Source organism: Empidonax traillii, unplaced genomic scaffold (genome assembly GCF_003031625.1).
Source record: "Empidonax traillii isolate 1590-97213 ecotype Southwest subspecies unplaced genomic scaffold, ASM303162v1 scaffold741:size898883, whole genome shotgun sequence".
In the NCBI taxonomy this organism is placed as follows: domain Eukaryota; kingdom Metazoa; phylum Chordata; class Aves; order Passeriformes; family Tyrannidae; genus Empidonax; species Empidonax traillii.
Genome location: NW_020955934.1, coordinates 611,150 through 634,947, shown reverse-complemented (window position 1 = coordinate 634,947; position 23,798 = coordinate 611,150). Strand labels below are relative to the sequence as shown.

At 35.3% G+C, this 23,798-nt stretch overlaps 1 protein-coding gene across 9 annotated transcripts in view; it reads left to right on the top strand.

Moving 5' to 3' along the window:
* LRRFIP2 (LRR binding FLII interacting protein 2) overlaps nt 1–21,994 on the top strand; it is a 53,278-nt gene extending 31,284 nt beyond the window's left edge. Inside the window, exons 10-23 of one of the 9 annotated variants that reach the window (XM_027900581.1) lie at nt 1,506–1,607; nt 3,855–3,899; nt 4,552–4,665; nt 5,083–5,154; nt 9,334–9,504; nt 9,797–9,889; nt 11,919–12,011; nt 15,405–15,506; nt 15,761–15,893; nt 17,179–17,228; nt 18,384–18,504; nt 19,502–19,581; nt 20,486–20,590; nt 21,079–21,994. In XM_027900581.1, coding sequence (XP_027756382.1) covers nt 1,506–1,607; nt 3,855–3,899; nt 4,552–4,665; nt 5,083–5,154; nt 9,334–9,504; nt 9,797–9,889; nt 11,919–12,011; nt 15,405–15,506; nt 15,761–15,893; nt 17,179–17,228; nt 18,384–18,504; nt 19,502–19,581; nt 20,486–20,590; nt 21,079–21,189 — 1,392 coding nt within the window. In that variant the 3' untranslated portion in view covers nt 21,190–21,994. The remainder of the gene's footprint in view (nt 1–1,505; nt 1,608–3,854; nt 3,900–4,551; nt 4,666–5,082; nt 5,155–9,333; nt 9,505–9,796; nt 9,890–11,918; nt 12,012–15,404; nt 15,507–15,760; nt 15,894–17,178; nt 17,229–18,383; nt 18,505–19,501; nt 19,582–20,485; nt 20,591–21,078) is intronic. The other 8 variants (XM_027900582.1, XM_027900585.1, XM_027900583.1 and 5 more) reach the window with 8 other exon arrangements.
* The last annotated feature ends 1,804 nt before the right edge of the window (nt 21,995–23,798 follow it).

Below are 23,798 nucleotides of genomic sequence, written 5' to 3'. Positions count from 1 at the left end.
AAGTACAGAAGTTGTAGAAGGAGGAACAGCAAGGTTTGTCAGATGTATGGACTTTTTAACAGGACAGATAAGTGGATTTTGAATGAAAGGGCACAGTGTTGTTATATATTGTAACCTGAATTGTTGTTCTTTTGCTGTAATTATAATACATATATGAAGAATTCTTTTCAGCATCCTTATATGTTATGACATGCAAGTAAAATAAGAAGTATAGCCAAATTTCCAACTATGAAAATTTATCTTTCTTACATTTAAAAAAATTAAAGATATTAAGTGTTGATGTAAAAAAAAAAAGATATTATTTTAAGTGTAGATGTAGTTACAGCTGGAAGTTCATTGCCACAGAAATAGAACATAACATAGCAGTGACAACAAATACAAATTCTGTAGTCCTAACCCTGCATAATCTGATCCAGGTGTTCATCAGCAAACTGTTTTATGTATGCCTCTTATATATGTAATATCTATGTACATTTGCATAGAAGACACCTCGCTGTCTTTAATCAGAATGAGGCTACATGTACATCCAGTGCAAAGAAATAATTTTTTTTCAACAGTGAAATATGGATAAGGACAGTATGTTATCATATTGTTCATATAAAGATTTTTCTCTCCTGTAATGACTTCTAAAACTAAATATAACGTTCACTGTAACTTTCTGTCTTTTGAAGTAGAATATAATCAAAACACGATAAACCTACTCTTCTCATTAAACACTGTGTTTAATGTGCATAATGTTTCTCAGTTGAATAATTCACTTGAATTCCCATGGCACTTGTAATTATTGCAGTGTGATTAGATATATTTTGCCCTTTTTAACACATGTTGTGTAGCATTGGCATTTTTTTCCTCACCTTTTTAGGTGCCTGGCTGACATTCATCTTTGGGGAGTAAGCTTGTCTTCTAAAATAACGTCTTAAAATTATGAATGAGAGGAGGCCCAGATCATTTTCATATTCAACTAGTACTGTTGGATTTGTGCTGTTTTAAGAAAAGACAGCATTCATAGAGAAAAATAAGAATTTTTATTTATCAACTTCTGACTGTATTATCTGTCTTTATGATCTGCAAACTTTTTTTAAAAGGTAATTTTTGTAATTGTGTTTGACCCTAAATTAGTAAAAACCCTTTTGTATCTGATTGTAATTTTTTTATTACTCTAATTGAGAAAAATAATGCAATAGTAAGTGTTCATTGCTTTTAGTTTTAGATTCGGTGAACTATTAAGAATAAAAAATGTGAAGAGTGTTTAAAAAAATGCCTATGCTAAATATATCAATATGGCACAAATAAAATATATCAATGAGACACACTTTTTATTCATTTAAAATAGAAAAAATCTTGAAGAGCAATTAAAATTTTTATAGGTGTTAGAAAAGCAAGAATAAATGGCAATAATGAAGATTTAAGTTGGGACTTCCTATTTGGGTTTTTTTCAATAAACTTTTGCTCATTCTGTGGTGTCATCTTCAGTTCTCTTTCACCCTTCTCCTTGTCTTTTGAAGTCCTCTGATTTTTCTGATCAAAGTGAAACTGCTGCTGACTATTTTAGTCGTTCCAACCGCAGGGGGAGCATTGTTTCCGATGCAGACGAAGGCCTGAATAGTGTGAGTGTAATGCCTGTTGTTACACTGTGGGGAATGCAGCAAACTCACTAACCACGGATTTTTTATATAGATACTCTGAAAGGGTAAATACTGTAAAACTGTTCAGAGTAACTTCATTGCAAATAGGCTTAGTGAGGGGTTGGGCCTGGTTTTTGTGTGGAAGTGTCTTGAGTGAATTTTTTAAAAGCATGCTGCTTTACTTTAAAGGAGATTTTGCTTGTTGCTAGAAGCATGTGACAAGTGTAACACTTCACATTTTCTTCTGTGTGTGATAAGCTCAAGAATTTCTTAAAATGTAAAATGTTTGGGTTTTTTCTTATGAAAATTAACAATTCCGGGGGGGGGTGGGGTGGGGGGGGGATGTACTTTTGGAATATTATTACTTGTTTGAGTGACAAAAATACTTAAAACTGTGCCCACTGTGTTCATTCATCCAATATGAGATTTTGTCAAGATCCATTACTGAAGCACTCCTTATTGGCTATGCACTTGTACTCCATACCAAGTCAATAGATGATGTTACAGGAAAATTATTGTGATGCTTTTCCTGTGCATGCCTTAGCCTGAGTATTGTTTATTCCAAACCTTCTCTTTCTTGCTGCTCTAAGTCCTAAAAGGTCTTGTTACTTGCAGTCAAAACCTTTCTGTTCAATAGTGTGGGGAAAAGAAGAAATTTCTGTTCTTTGGTCTTTTGCAATAATGGTCAGGGTTAGCCCATGCCCTAGGCAGAGAGGCTGCGAACACTGTGCTCATTTAGTTGAGCAGATGGAATGCTGTGTGGTGATCAGCAGCATGCAAATGCCTGCTCAGGTGAGAGCCAAAGTCTCCAGACCCTGACTGAGCAGTGAAACGAAGGCCAGCAGCCTTACACTGCAGTTGGTCAGTTTGTTCTAGAAACTGCAAGAAGCTCCACAGTTAGGTTAGTGTTGCACTCTGATGGTTTACGAGGCTGGTGAGACTTAGCTAGATAAAGCCACAGCTGACCCGGACTGTTGGCAGCAGTTCTGCTTGGAATGGGAGGCTGACAGCTGGAGCACTCCTGCAACAACCCTTTCTGTGACATTTAGATGATATTTAATACTGTTACAGTGCTATCTAACTATAATAATGCACTTTATTTGTCATCTGTGCATCCTCAAAGCATGGCAGGCCGATCATTTCTCTAGCTTAAACTTTAGAGGTTTTTTCCATAGTAAAGTTGACTCTCTGAAATGAGCGCTCTGCTAAAAGGAAAGGTGGAGGCTGAGATGGTATTTGTGCTGCCTTCTCAGTTGCTTTTATCATCATCATTATGTATTATTGGATTCCATCTCTGGAATTGGATCAATTGGATTCTTCACATCATTCTTCACATCATTTTATCATCTGAGTGGTGACAAATTTTGCAATTTACAATTTCAGTACATCATTGGAGATGGTGAATTTGTCCTGGAAAAGCAATATTGCTCTATAGAAACCACAATAGAAGGAAAAAGAAAGGTCTTATAAAGTAGCATTTGTTTCTGCTGGGATTGCAATGGACTTCAAAATCTCTTGTCCCTGGCCTGGGCGAAAAACCAGTATTCTTTGAGAAGCAAGATATTTCAGATACCATTCTAAATACTTGTTTTGAAAATATGGCAACACATCTAATTCCACCTATTGTGATTCACAGAAATGTAGAAAATGTGGAAATCTACAGTATAATTTTGCAATAGCAGAATATCCTGAATAAGAGGGGAGTGTTGTAGTTCTTTTGCTTAGGCTTCAGTACATAAAATATTAATTGAAATTATTTTGTAGGTTGCTATTAATCAGTACACTTTAGTTATGGGCTTTTACCTGAATCAGTTTTGTCCTGATGCAATTGCAGGTTTTACCAAAGAGATGGAAAGAACAAATGTGTTTTCTGTTAATTAGGACATTCACACTGCTGTCACTGACTGCCTGAAGTGTACTTGCATGAAGCTTTGTGTTTGTTGTGTCACCAAGTGTTGTAGTCACTACTCTGCTGAAATTTAAATATGTTTTTTTTGTTCAGTACTGGTAATGACTTCTTAAAAACTTTTAAAAAGGAGCTTCTGGCTTTGTCTTTATGAGCATTCATTTATTTTGCAGTTGATATTGTTTTTCCTGTATTGATCTATGCTAACTTCTAGAATTGTTTAATTTTTTTGTTTTAAATATTTCTCAGTGTCTTTGAACAAAAGATGATGATTCAGCAGTCCCTCATAGCAAAAGGTAATCACATTCTGTATTCTTTTTCAGCTGGAAGAAAAGAGTGAAAAATCTCATTCAGAAATATTTTCAAGGGTAAGAGATTATTTAGAGATTATTATTTAAAGTCAGGGTTTATCCACAAGTTCACAGTTATTGAAATAGTTCAAAAAGTATAAATGCTTTTTTAGCAGAGATATTTTTAGACATATATTATCTCTCAAAATTAATGCTTTGTGTCTTTTATTTCCTGAGGAAAAATTTTTGTTGCTTAGTTTACTTACTGCCAGTAATAATTTTCTATACAATTTTTTTTTCATGTTAGAAATATTTATTAGGAAAGGCTAAATTTTAAGACCCTAAGGCTATAAAAATCCATATGCTGTATTCTCACTGGAGACTTTCTTTTGAATCCTTGATGGCATAAATTATAATGTTTAGTAATATTGTAAACTTCTACAGTATTTCAGCACTAACAGCCACCTTATGAGTGTCTTCTAGACAGACGACTCAAAATTCTAATGTTCTGATAGTTCTGATTAACTAATAAGCCATCAAAGAGGAATCAACATTTCACCAAGAAGAAAGTCAAGTGCTGGAAAATAGTTATGGAAAATATTGTCTATAATATTAAGAAAAAGGAGAGAGAAGACTGTTCTGTGCCTGTGAAGAAAGTTATAAAGAATAATGGCAGTGATACCAGATATGACCATGTGATTGCTGATACAATGGTTTTTTCCTTTTTAAGCCCTCATCTCGCAATTCAGTAAGTGCAACTCCTCTGAGTGGCAACTCGTCTAGGAGAGGAAGTGGAGATGCAAGCAGTTTGGTGGATCCCGATGCCTCCCTCAGTGAATTACGGGTAAATTGCATTTTCAGATAATTTGGTATAGGAGGATTTTTTTTTTAATACAGATCTTCTATAATAATAAGAAGAAAAGTTATGAGGATATAATTTTCAATCATGAATGATTTCTTGGTAATTGTATTTGTTGTGTTCATAAGTCTTTATGGTGCTAACAGTTCAGCTTTTATTAAGATAAAACTATGTTTATGTCAAATTTCAAACAGTTCTGTCCTATAAAGATATCTTGGATTCAGGGATATAAACAAAATCTTAATTTCCATGAAATTGTTGTTGTGAATGAATTTTGATTTCTGGGAATTATTGCAGGCTTTGTTGTTTGACAGAAGTGCATGTTAAACCTTTTAATGCTTTTTTGACTATTAATTATTTCCCCATACTTCTTATGCAATGGTTCATTCCTATGTCCTGCAGGATATCTATGATCTTAAGGACCAGATACACGATGTAGAAGGGAGATACATGCAGGGACTTAAAGAACTAAAGGTATCAGGGCTTCTCCCAAGCATGCATTCTGTATGGGTGTTTTTGGGTAGTGGAGTTATCACTGATTTTGCTAACATACCGTGGCTTTACTAACAAATTTTTAAATTTCCTTAAAGCATGTATCTAACTTTTAATGCATAAATAGCATCAGTTTAAAGTGTACATGAAATGGTTTATGTTCGTTATTTGATTAACCTTAAGAGTATTAAGCTTTAATGTTTATATATATTTATATATATGGGTAAGATTATGAGAGGTTCAATTTGTATTTTTTAGAGTTTTCTTGGCAAATAAATAGATATTCTGAATAATGGCTAGGTATTGAATGGGGAACAAAAAAATGGGAGATAGTTATGGCAAAGACCATAGGTATTAGTATTCCAAGTTTCAGGAAATACTACATCTTCTAAACCAAAGCCAAAGTAACAAATTTGAAAGATGTGCTGAAATCAGTTGGGGTAGGCATATTTCTTGCAGGAGAAGATTAATTTTGTTTTAATCCTTTGCCATTAAGAAATATTTTTTCTTTTTGCTTATGGTTTTTTGTTGCCCATTATGCTTGTCTAAATGGTAGGTTCTTCTTTTCAGCATCAGGTTAATAATGAGTGTTAAGGAAAGTTTCCTGTCTGGCCATCCAGGTGCTTTTCTTTTTAAATTTTCACACAGTTAACAGTGCAGCTAAATTAAAGTATGATTATTTTCACCTGCTCTGTATTGAAGGAAACTGAATACAGCAAATGATGTGGCTTAAAATTTTTTTTTCAGGATATTTGTTTTGTTCTCTTTCCTGTTATCTAATTGTGAATGGTTTCACGCAGAAGTAAAGATATCTTTCCATATTTGTTTTATATTCACATATAGACTAAATTTAATGAATGCTTCTTGTACTAGAGCATAGAACAGTGGGATATTTAACAGCTTCCTTGAATTTCTTGGATTAAACAGTGTATTAGGTGGTGTTTTAAAGACAAAATATGTAATTTGAGCTGTTCAGTGTAGCAAAAATTTTACCTCTTTTTAGAGGATAAGTAACTTTAAATCTGATAGCCATATGCTCAGATGAAGTATGTTTTGTTTTAATTACATTGCCATATGAAGATACTTTCTAAATACTTTAAAGCACAATACTTTAAAAATACTTTAAAGCACAATAGATTACAAGATTATTAGACATAGCTATGATTGAATGTAATGTGAGATTGCTTCATATTTTCAGAATGGATCTAACTCTCATGCTTTTGCATGGTTGCTAGCATCTCATGACCACTGTTCCGAATCATTGCTAATGCTTTGTTATTTATTGTAATCCACTGAAGTTACCAAAGCGCACAGTGTGCAATAAACAACAAGATCCTCATCTAAGCTTGGCTTTCAGAATTGAATTGCATATTATGATGTTGCTAATACTAAATGATGTGTTCCTAAGTTGCATTCCGTAGAGATTTTTTCAGGAACCCTTCTTTTTAATTAGGAAGGTATTGCCTTTTCCTCAACTTGTACTTTGGCAGTTTTGTCTTGTGTATTTTAGAAGAAGTACTAGCATACTTCCATTTACACTATTTTTAAGGGGATTGTTTTCAGTGGTTGAGTAACAGGGATTTTTAATCACATTCCCTTCCAATCTCTCTGGTTGCCCATCCCTCACACTGCTAGAAGTGTGAGCTTCACCTACAAATATGCTGAATGTCAGCAGAATGAACTCTAATGTGGATAGTTCTGATTTAGTTAGGTCTTCAGATCTTTTCATGTCTCAATTTCATTCATTTTTGTTGGTCCTTTCTGTATTTCTTTGTATCAATTAGAAAGAAATCCTTTTTCTTTCCTCAAAAATTTTTTTTTTATACTGTTTACAATGAGCTCTCTTGATGTCTGTTGCATTGAATGATCTTATTCTAGCCAAGCAGGCTAATTTTTATAGCCCTTTGACTTTACTGATAGAATTGTGGGTGGTATTTTTTCATAGCTTTAGGTTATGTGCAGAGCCTTATCCATTTTCATTCTGGCCTATTCCCACTGCTTCATCCTCAGAAGTCCCACTGCCTCCTTAAAGTGTTTCAGAAATTATTTAAAATCCATATTGTTTTTCATCAAAGTGGAAGACTTCTAAAAATTACGTGGAATTCTTGAACCACAGGGAACATGCGTAGTACTTAACTTGAAAAGAGGAAACAGTTTCAAAGAAGTCTTTGCAATGTTCCTTTTTTTTTTTTTTTTAAATGAACTGGAGATGAGCTGTGAGCAGTGTGATCTTGATTGGCTCTGTTTAATTAGGAGACTGGACCAGATGGTATTCAGAGATCTTTGCCAACCCAAACTACTACGTGACCCCAATCACCACACTCACGGAAACAGTGAAATTGGAATTTTTTTCCTCGTTGTATTTTTTGTTAAATATCATGTCCCCTTGTAAAATTATTACAGCATTCATTATAATCCTAGGTTTTTTCTCTTTTTCCTCCAAACTGGATTATTCTTTGGAAGTCTTTGGAAGGTTTGCAGTCTCTAGCATTTTTTTTGTAAATCTTTACGTAACTGGTTATACTTACAGCATCACAAAAAAAACGTTTTCCCTGGTTTAATCTTAAGAATTACTTGAAATGCACTTACGCGTGTTATTTTTTTTTTCTCTTTTCTCTTATCCTGAGAGTCATCTCTTTTCTCATTCCTTTCTCTTATCCTTCTGAATCATCTTTGCTGTTTGCTGTTTACTGCTTCCCAGATGATAATGATACTTTTCTTGTATTTTTCACAACTTAAACTGTTTTGTCTCTTCTGATCTTTGGTCTGTCTGGATATCTGTTATTTTTTCTGGAGTTTCTGAAAAACTGTATTTCTCCAGCAGAAAATTCTGAAACAACGTGAGTGAAATAGAAAGGTGTAAATACCTGTGATTATGATAAAATTATAAAAGCTAAAAGACATATTTAAAGGACAGCTTTCTCAAAATGGAGATTTACAACATGGAATAGGGTTTGGGGATAAGGGGTTTTTTTGCCTTTCTTATAGCAGAATGTTGAACCGTGACTTGGTATTTCTAAAAGAAGACACAAATATGCAACAAAAATCTTTGCATAATTTTACTGTGTAAGAGATAGCACTCTTCAGTGTTTTCTTAAGAAACTTAGACTGTTACCACCTCCTCCCTTAATATCTTAGTCCTAGTGTTCTGTTTCCTGGAAAACCCAAGGTTCATGCGTTTCCTGTTCTAGTATTTCTACTGTTATAATGCAAATAATTAAAATTGGAAATGGTGCTACTTCTGCCTTCAGGGAACAGATTACATGAAATACTAGGAGATTTGTAGTAGGTCACAGATGTACTTCGTAAAATAATTGGCTTAATGATTCTTTTTCTGTTCTAAAATTAGGATTCTGTGAAAATCAATTTTTATATTTTTAAAATCGTGCAATCATAGACCGTGAAAGGATTGGAATAGACCCTAAAGATCATCTAGTCTCAACCCCCATATAATGCTTATTGAAATAATTGCATGTTTAAAAATTCCAGAGTGATATTTGTTCTAAGTAGTTAAAGGGTTGACCTTTGTCACAGTACTGAAAAAAAAAAACAGTAGGATAATTAAAAATAGGATAAAATTTTAAATGGGAGAGAACTGTGTAAGAGGATATACAGCAAGACATATGTGCACCTTCAGGCAGAGAATCAAGCATGTGAATCTTCACATGCTTTTTATTTTTTTGATCTTAGTAAGAAATATAAAGAGAAAATATCTGCTTAAACAGAGAAGCCTTATTACTGAAATAATGTGACTATCTTAAAACTTTGAATCTAAGGTAATAGAGCACTATTTAAATAATGAGCATTAAGTTAAAGCTACTCTTGGAAATGTTTTTGTGATCTCTTATAGTGATTTAATTGTCTGAGTTCTCTCTGTCAGGTTTTTTGCCTCATTCTGAAATGTTTTCTCCTGCATCCCTTGAAAATATTATAAAGCTGTGATACTACTGCTGTATCCCCATGAGTGGTGGCAGAGTAGAAATGCCACTGAATATTATTTTATGTTTTTCATGCTTTTGTAATGATAACTTTTCTTTGCTGTGTATAACCTAACTTGAATAATGGAAATTGAACTGTGACTTGATATCTCTAAAGGGAATATTTTAACATTATATCCGCATCAAAAAGTTAGACTAATGCAAACGTTTCTGCTGTCAATAGGATTCACTAGCTGAAGTTGAAGAGAAGTACAAGAAAGCTATGGTTTCCAATGCTCAGCTAGACAATGAGAAAAACAACTTGGTTTACCAAGTGGATACTTTAAAGGACGTTATTGAGGAGAAAGAAGAACAGATAGCGGAGTTCTATAGGGAGAATGAAGAGAAGTCAAAGGTATTTTTTTTTTTCTGATTATAAATTGTAGAATTCTGGACTATTTAGTAAGAACAGTTGAAAGCTTTCAGACTAGCTTTTCTTGTTAATATTGTGCTTAAGCCTTTATGTCATCTTTTCTTTCTCCTCTGCATTTAATGAAATAAAATCTTCCATGTCATATCTGGAGAACTTACCTAAAACACTGATTCAGTGATTTTTTTTAACACCTTAGTAGGTAGAATTTCTCAAATTGTTGCCTATTTCTTACATAACTCAAAATAAGTATAAATAATTCATTTATTTAATATAGGAATTGGAAAGACAGAAACACACCTGCAGTATTCTGCAGCATAAGCTGGATGAACTAAAAGAGGGCCTTCGACAGAGGGATGAATTGATAGAGGTATGTTCATATAAGACAGTGTATGATGGAACTTGTGCAAATAAATATTGTGAAAGTTTTGAATGGGAACAGCCATCATGTACAAAACAGGATCTTGCATTTTTAAGAAAGAGTTTATCTTGTTTTAGTGGGTAGAATTTAAGCTACTAATCTCTCTAAATTTATAAACTTGAAAATGTCTCTGTAAGGCTTTCAAATATGTTACATCTTGTAACATCCTTAAGTCTTGTGAGAATTGTGGTTCTCTCATGAATGTTTTTAATATCTTTTCTTTGTTGTCAGGGCAGAATTAATGTTTGTATGGCTGAAATCTTTTTCCATACCTAGAAGTTCTGATGCGTGGATAATACCAAATGTTATTCTTTGCCTTTCCCGAAAGTTTCCATTTCAGTTATTGCAGATTTTTGAGAGCATCAGCCACTGAAGTTTGCAGTAGTGACTGCTTGTTTGCTTACTAGGCAAGCATAAATATAGCAACACTGGTCAGCATGTTATTGGGTCGTAACCATGTTGCTGGGTGTGCGGTGTGTTCTTTTCCCCTCTCACCCTATTCTTTTTCCCTTTTGCCCTTCTGGGAACAAATCCACGTGCCCTAAAATCCCAGACCTATTATCAGTCTTCATTTTAAAATGGTCCACAAAAGTACATATATATATATGTATATATGTAGTCTAACAGTTTGTGGGTGTCCATTTCCCAATGATTTTAGTTAAAACATTGAAATTTGTAGTTCAATTAGTACATCATTTTCCTACTGCCCTTTGGTTTCAATAAAAATTGATGATTTTTAAGTGTATGGGCCAGTTTTCAAAAGCTATGTAATATTTCACTGATCCTTTATTTCCTCACTATGTTCTTGTACTCTCACTGTGTACTCTCTAGGTAGTACAGTAACTCCAAAAGACTTCTGAAAAGTCTACTTCAAAAAGTTCTACTCTGAAAGTAATATGCATCATGAACTGGAGTTGATATGATTCACTAGCAGAAGAAAAGGAATAAGATTAGCCTAAGTTTTCAGCATTTTAAATCACATAAATGCTGACAAGCAAACAACCCTAGAAAATTCGGGTTGTAACTCTCTTACCTGCTCTAGATTATCTTTGACTTCACTGAGAATTAAAAAATAACTGTATATGTTCTTGTTTGGCTTTATGTTATGTTTTGATGGGTTTTAAGTGTACTAATCAAGAATATGCAGTAGATTTACCTGGAGTGTTTGCTTTGGTAGAATGTAGCATGTGCTGAATATTCACAAATGCATCCAGTCCCTTCAAAGATTTGACCCATATTTACCACTTATTTGAGCAATTTCTCCATCTATCAGCAATAACAGAAAATCTAGCTGAAGCCATGTAGCTTTTTGCAGAAAGACATTGCCTTCCATTCCCAGATGTAAAATCTAGTTCACTCATTAAGAGGGAAAAAAATGGTCTCTAGCCCTAAAAATTTTTACAACATCATACCTAAGAATTTTAGTTGTATTTGCAGGGCAAGCAGCAAAATGCAGTATCAGCTAAAAAAATAGGACCATGCTCGATATGTATTCATATAGTATCAGAAAGCAGTATAAGCAGCTGTCTTTCACTTCCTGGATGCTTGATTCAAACTCTCTATACTTTCAAGATTTTTTTTATTTTGTAAAACATTAATAAAAGCACTTGTTAACATTAGTGTTCACTTCCGAAGGGGGCTTGAAGGTATCTAGAAATTACAACCAGGGTAATTATATTTCTATAGAAAGCATGTTATCCTGAGACTGCAGTGGGAACAGTTACTAAAGAAAAGTAGCTCTAGCTGCATTAAATTCTCCCATCAACATTGATTGAATAAAATTAATTGCCATTCTCTTTCATGAATTCATAAAAAATATATTACATTAAGCTGCATGCTGTTTCTGTAACTTCATGCTCATAAACTCTTCAGTTGACTTTTATTACCTAATTTCCTTTATCTATTTGAATGTTTGTTTTTTTCCCATTTCCTTACTTCTCTTTCCTCTTTTATTCTTCCCTCGTCCTATTTACTACAGGAGAACCAACGTATGCAGGAGAATATAGACTCCATAACCAAAGAGGTGTTTGATCTTCAGGAGACAATTAATTGGAAAGATAAAAAAATAGGGGTATGAATCAAATATGGGAGGAAAGGTATTTTTTTTAATTTAGAAGTAGATGGATGCCCCCTGCACCCCAAGGAATGCTGTGCACTCCAAAGAAATGAAGGCCACTCCCAATGTAAATGTATAAAATGTTTTGCAGTCTTTCTCATCTTTAGAAAATTAGCTACACTTCATTTTTACTTGCATAATGGTGAATAATGGTAATTAAATCTGTAAGATAAACTGTTGCACATACAATTTTATAATTTTTAGAAAATATTTAATGGCATACCTAGTGCTAAAAAATATGATCTTGAATTGACTTCTGCAGCCAACTTGCCATTCCTGTATTGCACTTCTGATCTTTCCAGGACTGTTTGGCTTAGATGCAGCCCTGAACCAGTCTGGTTTTGTGATACCACACACAAAACACCAGAGGTACCAACTTTTGGAACTGAGAGTTGGAATCTAAACAATGGTTGTGCGGGAGCTTTTGAGGAGCATCTGTAGGGTTCCTGTGTAGGAGGGAAGGTGGTACAGGAAGAACTGTGATGATGCTCTCTGTGCAGGTGATGTAGGTCAGGCAGGGTTTGTCAGCAGCACTTTTGGGCAGCACTGAAGTCACAAAACTGTCTGAGTCAGCCTGATCCTGGTGATAACTGTATGGCTCTGAACGTCTGGCTGTTTGGGCCACAGGTAGATTGCCTGGAGGAGATAGGGAGTTATTTGAAAGCCTCTAGAAAGAAATTATCTGCATCTTAGCAACTCCAGGGTAATTTCTCTCTATCTGAATTTTACACAGGATTTCAGTATATGCAGTTTTCTTTGAAAATTGTTTTATTTGCTGGTGTTCAAGTCCTTTTGAAAAGTTACCTTTTAACTGATGGTGCCCAGTTCACAAGCACCCTGCTATACTATCTTGTATTTATTTCATATTTCAGTCTTTCAGTCCATATTGCGATATTCTCTTCCATCATTAAAAAATTTCAACATTCTTAAGTTTTTCTGGACATTCTTCTGAAATCTTTTTTAACTTACATTTACCATATTCTTTCCATACTTACTTTTCACATTTGTATACCGGACTGTCTCAATTTATACAATATTTTTGTGCTCTTTCAAATACATTGCCAGAGTTAGTAGGGAGCATATGTAATGTTCAAAATACAGCTACCAGCTACTTTTTTTTTTCTTTTTTAACTATCTCAGGATTGAAATCTCTAAGTTATGAAAATGTTAAAATGTTGCTCTTCTCCTTCCCACATCTATAAACACTGACATACTTTTTGTAGCTCAGTTTTTGAGTCTTTCTCCATACTGTGGAGAAAGACTGCTCCTACTGTGGAGCAGATTTGCTAATTTTTACTCTTTTCCAGCTTCAAAGATCTCTGAGAAGCTTCACAATGTAGTCTATAATTAGAATTGTAATGTAGTTTTACAATGTATGCAAAACTTTTCTGTCTCAGAGAAAGAAAGGGAGGCAAACAGAACAAAAATAGCATGAGTTTCTTTTACACCTGCCTTCATATGTTTCTACAGTGATTAAAATTTGTATTTCATCTTAAATTAGATCAGTATGAGAACATTGGACTAAAGCTTCAGATTATTTTCCTGAAGTATACAGCTGTTTTACTGTTTGGTGGCTCCAAATTGTGCAAGTATTGCAGATTTGAAATTAGTAATGGCAACTCTGAGTTTGGTATAGATTTCATGGAGGTTTTTAGAATATTCAGAAAATAAGACCCCAGACAAACCTGTTTTCTGCCATATGATTTTACTCGTACTGGTATGTAAAACATGCCCATGGAGCTTAGTTGTTCTGATTTTTGTCCCCTGCCCAATAGAGGAATTGCAGAAGTAGTGTCAAAAATCCGTGTCATATTGCATTAACCCCTGAGCATACAAACACTAGGATTTTTACTAAAGTTGTCCAACACTGAATAAAGATTATTAAGCTCCTCATAGCTAGAGATGTATAGTGATGTCAGTTTCACTTCCTTCCCCATCAGAATTTTCCAGTTTCCAACACTTGTGCATTAGGGGGTGTGGTTTGCAACGTTTTTTGGGAAGGTCGACATCATCACAGGACACTGTCAAGGACACAGAATCTGTGTCTGTAGTGTGATTCTGGGCCTCTGTGTCCATTCTCTCAAGGGGGTGAGCTTACTTTCCCCTCTGTCTATGCCATTATTTTTTTGAAAATGACAAAGATATATGAATCTTTTAAGTGGAACACAAAATGATGTCATGATTAAGGTTTTTCACAGTATTTATGATGTAGTTAGAGATCTAGTCTGTGTTAGGAAACAATAGAAACACTAACAAATTCTTAAACTAAGATGTGACAACTAATGTTTTCACACATGTCGAATTACCTGTATTTTAAATGTTACATTTACATGAAAACAAACAAGTGCACCAGCGCTTTTTTAAACTTTCTGTTGAAATTGAATAATGCATTGAAACATTGCTCTAGGATACAGATCCTAGGTGATTATTAGAATTCAGCATACTGCAGTTATGTATTACAGTACAAAAGTATACACCTTCATTTCTTTCCTGGTATCAGTCCATTCCTAACCATTCATGCATAACATAAGGTTTAGTGGGGTCGTTTTCTTGGCAAACTGTGTGTGCTCTTGCAGTTGCTGTACTGTGAGGATTATTTGTAACGTGGGTAATGTTAAAATTGAATAGAATACTGCGCAATGCTTCCCAGTCAAATGAAAGTGTCTGATTAACTGCCAGGTAACAGAGCTGCAGCACAGGTAGGCAAACCCACCTACATCCATACTGCACTTTTAGCTACCATACTTTTTTGTGCTAAAATAGCGATGCTAGAGTTTGCTGCCGTTTTTTTCTCTAAAACCAAGTGCTTTGGTTTTAGTAAATAGTGCTAAATTTTAACCCTTAAGCAACTAGTAAATGGACTAGTATTTGTACGTGGATACACCCAAGGTCTTTTATAATATACAGTGTCTACATCTGGACCCCGTAAAAGGTAAAAAAATTAGTTCAATAGATGTAATGTTTTAGGATCTTTTCCACTTAAGTGTCAGAAGTTTTTATTTCTGGCCACAGAGTGCCTGTATCAAGAAGAATTACTTACTTTTTGGTATTCAGTTTAGTTTATAAACATTTACCAAAAGTAGGTTTCACTAGATAAAAATCTGTTATAGAATCTACTAAGACTTGCCTGAAAAAATAAAAAAAAAAAAGACAAATGCAGCATGAAGCTAAACATGCAACTTGTAGAGAGCAGTTTTCAGAGATATATGTTAATATATATTTTTAAAGCCCTTTTAGTTTCTTTACTTTTATTGAGCTCTTTGTATTTACTTGTAGAAAATCTCTCTGCTATCTGTCATATACTTTTTCTCTGTGCCGTTCTTTTTCTTGCTATCTGCCTGAGCCCAGGCCCTAGAAAGACAGAAAGATTACTTTGACTGCATTAAGAATGAGCGAGATGAGCTCAGAGAGGAGTTGGCTGACCTGAAGGAAACAATGAAGAGAGGAGAGGTATGTTGGTAGTAGTTACTTTACAGTAACAGAAATCCAAGAATAGGGCGTGAAATCAAGGTCAGTGAAAAAGAGGAAGAATGGTTACTATTTTTGTGGAGTCTAAAACCCTGACCTTATGGTAGAATAAATGGTCCATTTCATTGTAACTGTGTTCAATTAACTTCAAAAGCTCTTAAAAAACTTTTCTGTTGATTTATATTTTACAGTTTTTCTTGTATGAGTAGGTTTTTTTCTTTCTTTTGTTTTTTTAGAAATATGGATTAGTTATAATTCCAGATGGCACACCAAATGGTGATGTAAACCATGAATCGGTGGTTGGTGCAATAACAGTTGTATCACAAGAAGCTGCTCAAGTCTTGGAATCTGCAGGAGAAGGACCACTAGGTAAAAATATCCTAACATACTTTATGGAGTGTTAGAGGTCTTTGCTTCCCTCCTGTTCACAGTGCGTGGGATTTACAGCTGCAGACAGATAGCTGTGATGCTTCTGCAATACATACTTACACAGCTTTCAGGATTGATTTTTTTTTTTTTAGTTTTTTGCTTACACTGAGTGAAAAGACAGATGTTATATTTTGAGGGGAAAAAAAAAAAGTATGTGCTTGTGTGTTTGAAATGTATTAGTTCTCTTGGTCCAGTTTCTGTTTTATTACTGTCAGAAAACATCTTGCCTAAAAGTTTAGACTTTTGTATTAATATGTTTTCCATTGTGTTTCAAGAATATAACTCCTCAGAACTATGTATAATCAATGAAAGAACAGCAAGTGCAGTCTTCCATCACATTCATTAGAAAAAAAAGTTTTAAAAACATTCCAAAAATGACAGGGGCAGCAGAAAGGTACATATTGGGGGGGGTAATAACTTTAGCTTGCTTTTATCCTTAGGTTGAACAAGTTGTTGTACACAGAGTCAATCCACTGTAAAACTCTGTTAACGTGTGAAGGAACATGTCTACCTGCTTGCAGTATATTTGTGCATAATAAATAATAGTTACGTATTTTTGTATTGACAGAAATTAGACTTGATGCATATTTCTGCTCTGGCTCCTGATAGGGCAATACAAATGTCATTATGCTTTGTTTCTGTCAAAGTTACAATTTCTAAGGGAGCTGCTCTAATCTGAGCATGGTGTTGCTTGACAGACTGCTTTGTAGCCATAACTGAGCTATGGACTAATTAGAGATATTCCCGGGGGTCCTTTCCCAAATAATTTTTTCACGGTTTGAGAACAGTTTTTACAAACTTTCTAAACATATGGGGAAGCTTAGTGGTTTCTCTGAAGAGATAGCATTGTCTGAATGAGAAAGGAAAAAGAGTATAAAATCAGAAGAAACTTTTGTTGGAAACGGCTGTTCTAGATATTGGGACAATATATTTTAGTATTAGTTTTAGTATTGAAAATATCCTCAGTTTTTAACTTGCTTCGAAGATTTACTAAACCCGGAGGTCTTGCTTTTAGAATTGTTATACTAATAAACAGCGTGACTGTAATATTTTTTTGTTTTTACTAACTGCAGGTTAGTGTGTTATTAATGAGATATCAACGTTTTATGGTCCCAATGCTATTAGTTTTGAAGAGCATTTTATTTGAAATAGAACAAAAAGTTACGAAAAGCCTATTCTTATTGTCAGTTTTTTCTGATTTTTAATTGGGTTCTTTGGGTTTTAGATATCAGGCTACGAAAACTGGCTGGAGAAAAGGAGGAATTATTGTCCCAGGTAAAATAAACTATTAATTTCAAATATAGACTTTTGTGTATTCTATTGCAGACTAATAATATATTAGTAATAAACACGGATTAAGCACCAAAAGTGTTTAATCAAATACGTAGGCACTAACGCAAAGTAAAATACTCGACTTCTTACCTCATTGGCTACCAGGAATTAGCAACTCCTCTCACTAGTGTCCTCATCTATATTACTTTGATCTTGGTTGTTAAAGAAACCTCATTTCAGTAACTGGTTAGCTGAAATCTAACTTGCTGCTGACTCTAGTAGTAACGCATGTATTAAAACTCTTTTGTCTTATGTGGAATTATTAAAGTCAGTAAAATATATTTTCATAAGCTCAAGTGGCACTTTCTTCAAAATTGCTCAGAAATACTATTTCATTGTTCATTTTAGTTACTCAAATAGAAAATTCGTACTATCAAAGTAGTATTGAGAAGAGAGGGCTCAAGAAAATAAATAGCCATTGAGCAATTGTTAAGAGTACCATAGTGTTGGTTCTTCTAATTGAATATAGCATTAAATATAAGTACATAAATATGTATGTGCATAAATTTCACTATATAATAGTAAAAATCACTAATCATGTATTTGATTTGTATCATGAATGGGAGTTTTGCAAGCATAACTTCCATACTGCTAAATCTGTAGGGCGGTACTTTTATACGAGTGTCAAAAAGGTAGCTCCCACTTCTTTAATAAACTCCATACACAGTGGACATAGCTGAGAAATCTGTGTTCCCTGACAAGTGGAAAAATCACAAGACAGCTGCTGTAGCTTGAAATGGAACTGTTTAAAACTAATGTGCACTGCAGACTTGCCTAGGACCATTGTTTCTAGGTGGACTATGAGAGAGGACCTGCAAAAAAAGCGGTGAATTATTGTCTCCGTAAACTCACCAGGACCTTGTTCAAGATTTTCATGCATGTTTAGAATGGAAAAGATATGCAGTAGAAGAAATCCATAAGTGGAGTTTAATGCCATCTACTCCTCTGAAAAGTGAGCTCTGTTGGTTACTGTGTGCTCCTGCACTGTGCTCGTGGCATCTCAGGACTGCTTTGCCTTTTTACCATTGAACATTTAGATAACACAGCTACTGAACTTGTGGGAGTCTCTTTTTCACAAAAGAACACTTCCTTTTTCAGGTTAGAAAACTGAAGATGCAGTTAGAAGAAGAACGACAGAAGTATTCTAAAAGCGATGGCATGAATCCAGATACCATAGGCTTAGAGAATGGTTCTGACTTGCAGCTAATTGAATTGCAAAGTAGGTATATGATTACTGTTCAAAGTTATTCTTCCTGCAGAGAGGAAACAGACCTTCCCACTCCTTTTGTTGTGCAGTAGTAGTATTGGGAATTAATATATTGTTGAGCAGATAGGTTTTTGTTGGTATATGTCCTTGCATGGAACTTCTCGCTGCAGAACAGCTTAAAAATGTGCCTCTGTCAGTGTTGAATAACTACATACTAGGAAGTTATTTTTCACTTGATAACCTTGCCTAGAGTGGGTGCCACTGCTTGAATAATTTCAAATTTTAGACAACAGAATTTCACCTGAGATTTTTAAAATTTATTCTGCCTAATTTATTTGTTGAGTCTTTGATACAGAAACCTAATCTGGAAGACTTATCTTGAAGCAAAACATGGAAATTTATTTAACACAATATTCAGTGTTGCTTTATGGAAGCACTATTTCCCATTTCAAGCAAGCTATTTCTTCAGCTGAAAACTTTACTTGTTTGACAGACTGTCATTTAATATGTTTGTGTCAATGAACATGAACAAAGTACTGGCAACGTCAGGGCTCAGATGTAACAACAAAATAATTTGCAAAGAGCCTTGGAGTTTGTCACTCAGGTTGACGCCTTGTGCTCCTTAGGATTTTGAATGTTATTACAGATGTCTAAGGTAAACACTGTTGGTGTTATGTCTGTTGTGGTCTGACCCATTTTGCAGTGTGTGTTGGTTATTGTGTTGATTCTTTTTTTTAAGGAATGAGTTTTCTATGTGTTTTAAAAGGTGTGTATCTCATCAGTACATCTGAAATTTAGTGCACACTCTTACAGAAACAATTGTGTTCTCTAACAGGAAAATAATTTCTTTTCCATACTCTAAAAGATTTCTGAAAGAACATTTACCTCTTTGCAATCTTGTATACAGGCTTCTAAATAAAATGGTCTTATTAATGAATTTTAATTAAAAGGGAATCTGCTAGTTTAGGGAGTTGCTTTGACTGTCATATTCATGTCAATTTTTGTCTAGGAGATGCCAACAGACAAATTAGTGAATACAAATTCAAGCTTTCAAAAGCTGAACAAGATATAACCACTTTGGAACAAAATGTAAGTGTGTCTTTCTTCATGTTTGTTATTATTACGCTTAATCTGCACACTTTGACAAAACTTTTTTCAGCAAAAACTCTGAAAACCTATTTCATCATTTTATTTCTTGTTTGATCTTTAGTTTGCATGGAAGGGCACTACATTTTTTTAAAGTTCCTCCAATTCAATATTTGTGCACAGTCTAAGAGAAAATCTACAGAGGTGCTGAACTGTAATACCATGTTTTTGACTTAAAATTATGAAGTGCGAGAGACACATGTATGAAAATAACCTCTTGAATTTCAGAGAGTAAATCATGTCCCTTACACAGTATTTGCAACTTTCTTTCAAGTAATTAAGTTACATAAATTGATTTTTTTTGTAGTGGTAGCTTCAGTTCCTCTGTATGTTCTGCCATACTTTTGTATTTTAGGAAATTAACTCCAGATTATTACAAAAAATTACATAAAGGATTATAATTTGAATCAGAGATGCATAGCTTTTTCCTTTTGCATAGATTCAGGCTCCTACCCTGTCATGTGGATTTGGGGGTAGCAGGGAGCTGTAAATAGAACAATTCAGTGAGTGGGTTTTAACACCTGCGAATTACGATTAGTATGTGTCTCAAGTCCCTCCTTACTGCTGAACTTTGTGCTTGGACTCAAGACCTTTTTCATTGTGTCCTGATAACAGTTCATAGTTTCCTTTCTACTTTGCACCTTCTTATGTGGTTTCTGGCTTTCGACTTTTTAGCTTTTGTTTTTAATCCACAGGTTTCCCAATTCTTTATTTTTCTTGTCCCAACCCTCCTTAGTTTTTTAACCTTCTGTGTCTTCTCAGCTGTGTCCTGGTAGGAACAGCTGGTGGCAGGCGAGCTCCAGGTGGAACACCTGAGTAGTCATTCCTATCTTGTTTATGTTTGCAGATTGGACGACTTGAAGGGCAGGTTGCAAGGTATAAAAATGCAGCAGAAAATGCAGAAAAGGTAGAAGATGAACTCAAAGCTGAAAAGAGGAAGCTTCAGCGAGAGGTAACTAACTTGAGTTCCTTTTCAGCTGTATGCTCCTTTCACTTTCAAACTGCTCTGTCTTTTGCTCCTGAGCTGTGTTTTTTTGTAGTCTTTCGTTGCAGCTTTTAAGTGTTTTTGAGACGACCTTCAAGTCTCTGTGTTGCATTCAGAAGAGAACTGTAGCACATAAAAATAATACTAACTATAATTCAATGCCGTTCTTCCTTGAAAGGAAGGATCTAAGTTGCATTTTTTTCTGAATCTGATAACTTGTAGTATTTTAAAGTAATCCTTCTACAAAAATTACTGGGGAGATGAATGGTCTCTATAACAGTTTAATTCTGGTTCATCTGCCTGCAATAACAAAACTGTTATGTCTCAACTTCTGTGGCACTCTTATAAAGTGTATAATGCTTGTATTCCTGACATCATTTCCTCTTGCAAAACTTGAGAACAACAGAGAGTCCAAATAAACTAAAGTGATTGTCATTTTTGTTTCCATTTTGTAGTTAAGAACAGCGCTGGATAAGATAGAAGAGATGGAAATGACCAATAGCCATTTAATGAAAAGGCTGGAGAAGATGAAGGCAAATAGGACTGCGCTTTTATCTCAACAGTGAAGTGGAAATCGAAAATACAATGCACTGCTCCTTGAAAACTAGCCCCTAGGTTGTTTATAAATACAGACTTTCATCGGCACAAACTATTTAAACACTGAGCTGTTTACTGATGGTTTAGTTTCATAATTAAATGACATACTTTTTGTAACTTATGAAAGAAATGTAGTTTAAATTCCCATGTGAATAACAGCAATTTTTCAGTAGCATTTGATTCTAGAGTCAAAGATGGAGCACAATGCTGTATGTTCGACTTAGCGATAGAAAATGTTTTTACAACTGTGGAATCAGGTTTACTGCCGATCTCTTTTGGCTGCTTTAATGATGCTTGAGGCTCAGAGACAGCTGCATGAATTCAAGAAGACACTGTATTACTGTACTACAAACTAACATGTATTTGCTTAAGACATCACACAGCACAAGTGCCTTTTATCCGGTGCAATTTAGACTTCATTGTTGAAATAGCCTTTGAAACCAGATAGCATTTTATTTTAAGATACATTTGGGGTATTCACTAAACTTTATACATTTTGAAAATACATTTTTGTAAAATATTTAAATTTGTAAGAAAAAATAGGGACTGTATATAAAAATCTGCTTTTTTTTGCATGGGCACATCTGACTTCTAGGTAATTTTGTCAAATACTAGCCCCTAATACTCTTAGTATTAAGAGTGCAGATTTAAAAGCTTATGTTGTACACCATCAAATTCTATGTGATCTGCTTAAGTGTGAATTGAAATTTTATGGTGGGAGGAAGGGGGTGGGAAATGTGGCTAAGGAATTTATTAAATGGACACTTTACTGACCAAAACCAGATGTTCTGTGTTTTCTTTTGAATACCCAGATATAAACAGGACAGAGCAAAATCTTTGTGGAGTAGTAAAATCTGATATCATATTCTTAGGAAGTATCTTTTTGACTTTGAAATAGTGAGTTTGAATTTATTTTTTATTTCTTAACGTAGTCTGCTACTGTTTGACAGTACTGCCATGGAAGAGAGAGACAGTGCAAAGAAGGAGGTGCTTTCTGGAATGGTGTGGGTTTTGTCTGTAACCTACTCCCTGTGTACGGCGAAGACTGTTTAGAACTTCCACAGCTCAAGCTGGCACATCACATATAGGAAATCAGTAGCACCTGCAGTGGCAATTCTGAAGAGTTTGGAGTGGCACTGTCCCTGTGTTGAACTTTTCTCGAGGTCAGCAGTCCAGCATTTGGTCCGAGAGGAGTCATTCTTTTGGACTTGTATCAGGTGCTTTCCTTAATGGTATGTATTCTGAAGATAAATGGATACTTTGGGGGGGTTCAGTGTGTTGATATGTACAAAACTGCTAAAACCTTATATGGCGTGTGGTAGGGGGCATATCTTCTTGTTCACTTCCTCTAAACCACCCCACTGAAGCTGAACATTTTATGGCACAGGGAAAACTCTGTGCCATAACTGTGGCACAGTGTCACATAACTCTGACAGTTAGATAAGCCACAACTAAAGTCCATCAGCTTCGTCTCTGTGGCTGGGGCAGTGCTGCATGGCCTCCAGCACTTGGTGGAACAGCCCCTGTGCCATCTTCCTGTCAGGAATCTGTGCTCCTCCTGACGATGTAGAAGTCCTGAGAGTGCTCCAGATACTCTATCACAAGTGCAAAGCTCTTGGGGGAGCTCGAATCACTCCAGGAGCTGGACGATGATGATGTGGAAACCATAAGAGGACACCCTGAAGAGTATCACAAGTGTTGGGCTGTGGGGGGGACCACGATGCCATCAATGGAGCTGATGCTGCATTGGGAGTCCAGTGACCCCCACCCAAGGTATGCTTTGGTGCCCCCTTCCTGGCCCCACTGGTGCTGGGCCTTCCCCAGCCCAGGATGCTCCACAGCCCACGGTGACCCCACAACCACTCCCCCCGCAGTATTCCGGCTTCCACCCCGCCAGTGATGCCCAAAAAAAGGCAGTTAAAACTGTTTAGACAGAGTTTTATGCCTAAAACAGCTGGCCGCCTGCCAGCTTGTGCTGGGAAAACAGGCTCCGAGCTGGTTAGGTTAGAATGAGTATTTTATACAGGTTTGGCAATGATTACATCATAACCATATACATATTCATATTATTGCATCATTAGATTACAATATTCATAGCAGGTGGAGTTAGGGCGGAGATTGAGGCGTGGTCTCTATCTTGAGGAATATTGTGGTGGTAGATCCTGCCTTACTTCCTCATGGGGTCTCAAATTCTCTCCTCTTCATCGGGTGACCTTCGTGACCTTTCGTTCTTTCCATTTGTGATGGTTTGGATTGGGAATACTGTGGACTGAAAACACTGAAACCCTTTATGGGTACATTAAAATATGAAATGGTTAGAGACTTCCTATTAAATGTGAAGGGACTAGATATGAAGTCTTGGTTGCTGAGCAACCATTCTGCTAGTAGCATGTTCAAAAGCAGTCTGGAAAGTTTATTTCTACTGTTATTTTACAGTAGAATTTGAGCCTCAAAATGGTTGGTAGTTATGTTATTCCAGGAAAGGAAAAGTCTCTCTGAAGTTAGTAATCCATCAGGTCACCTTTGTGCAAAGCAGTGCCTCCTGAGGAGCTGTTTCTGGGCACGTAGTTCTGTGACC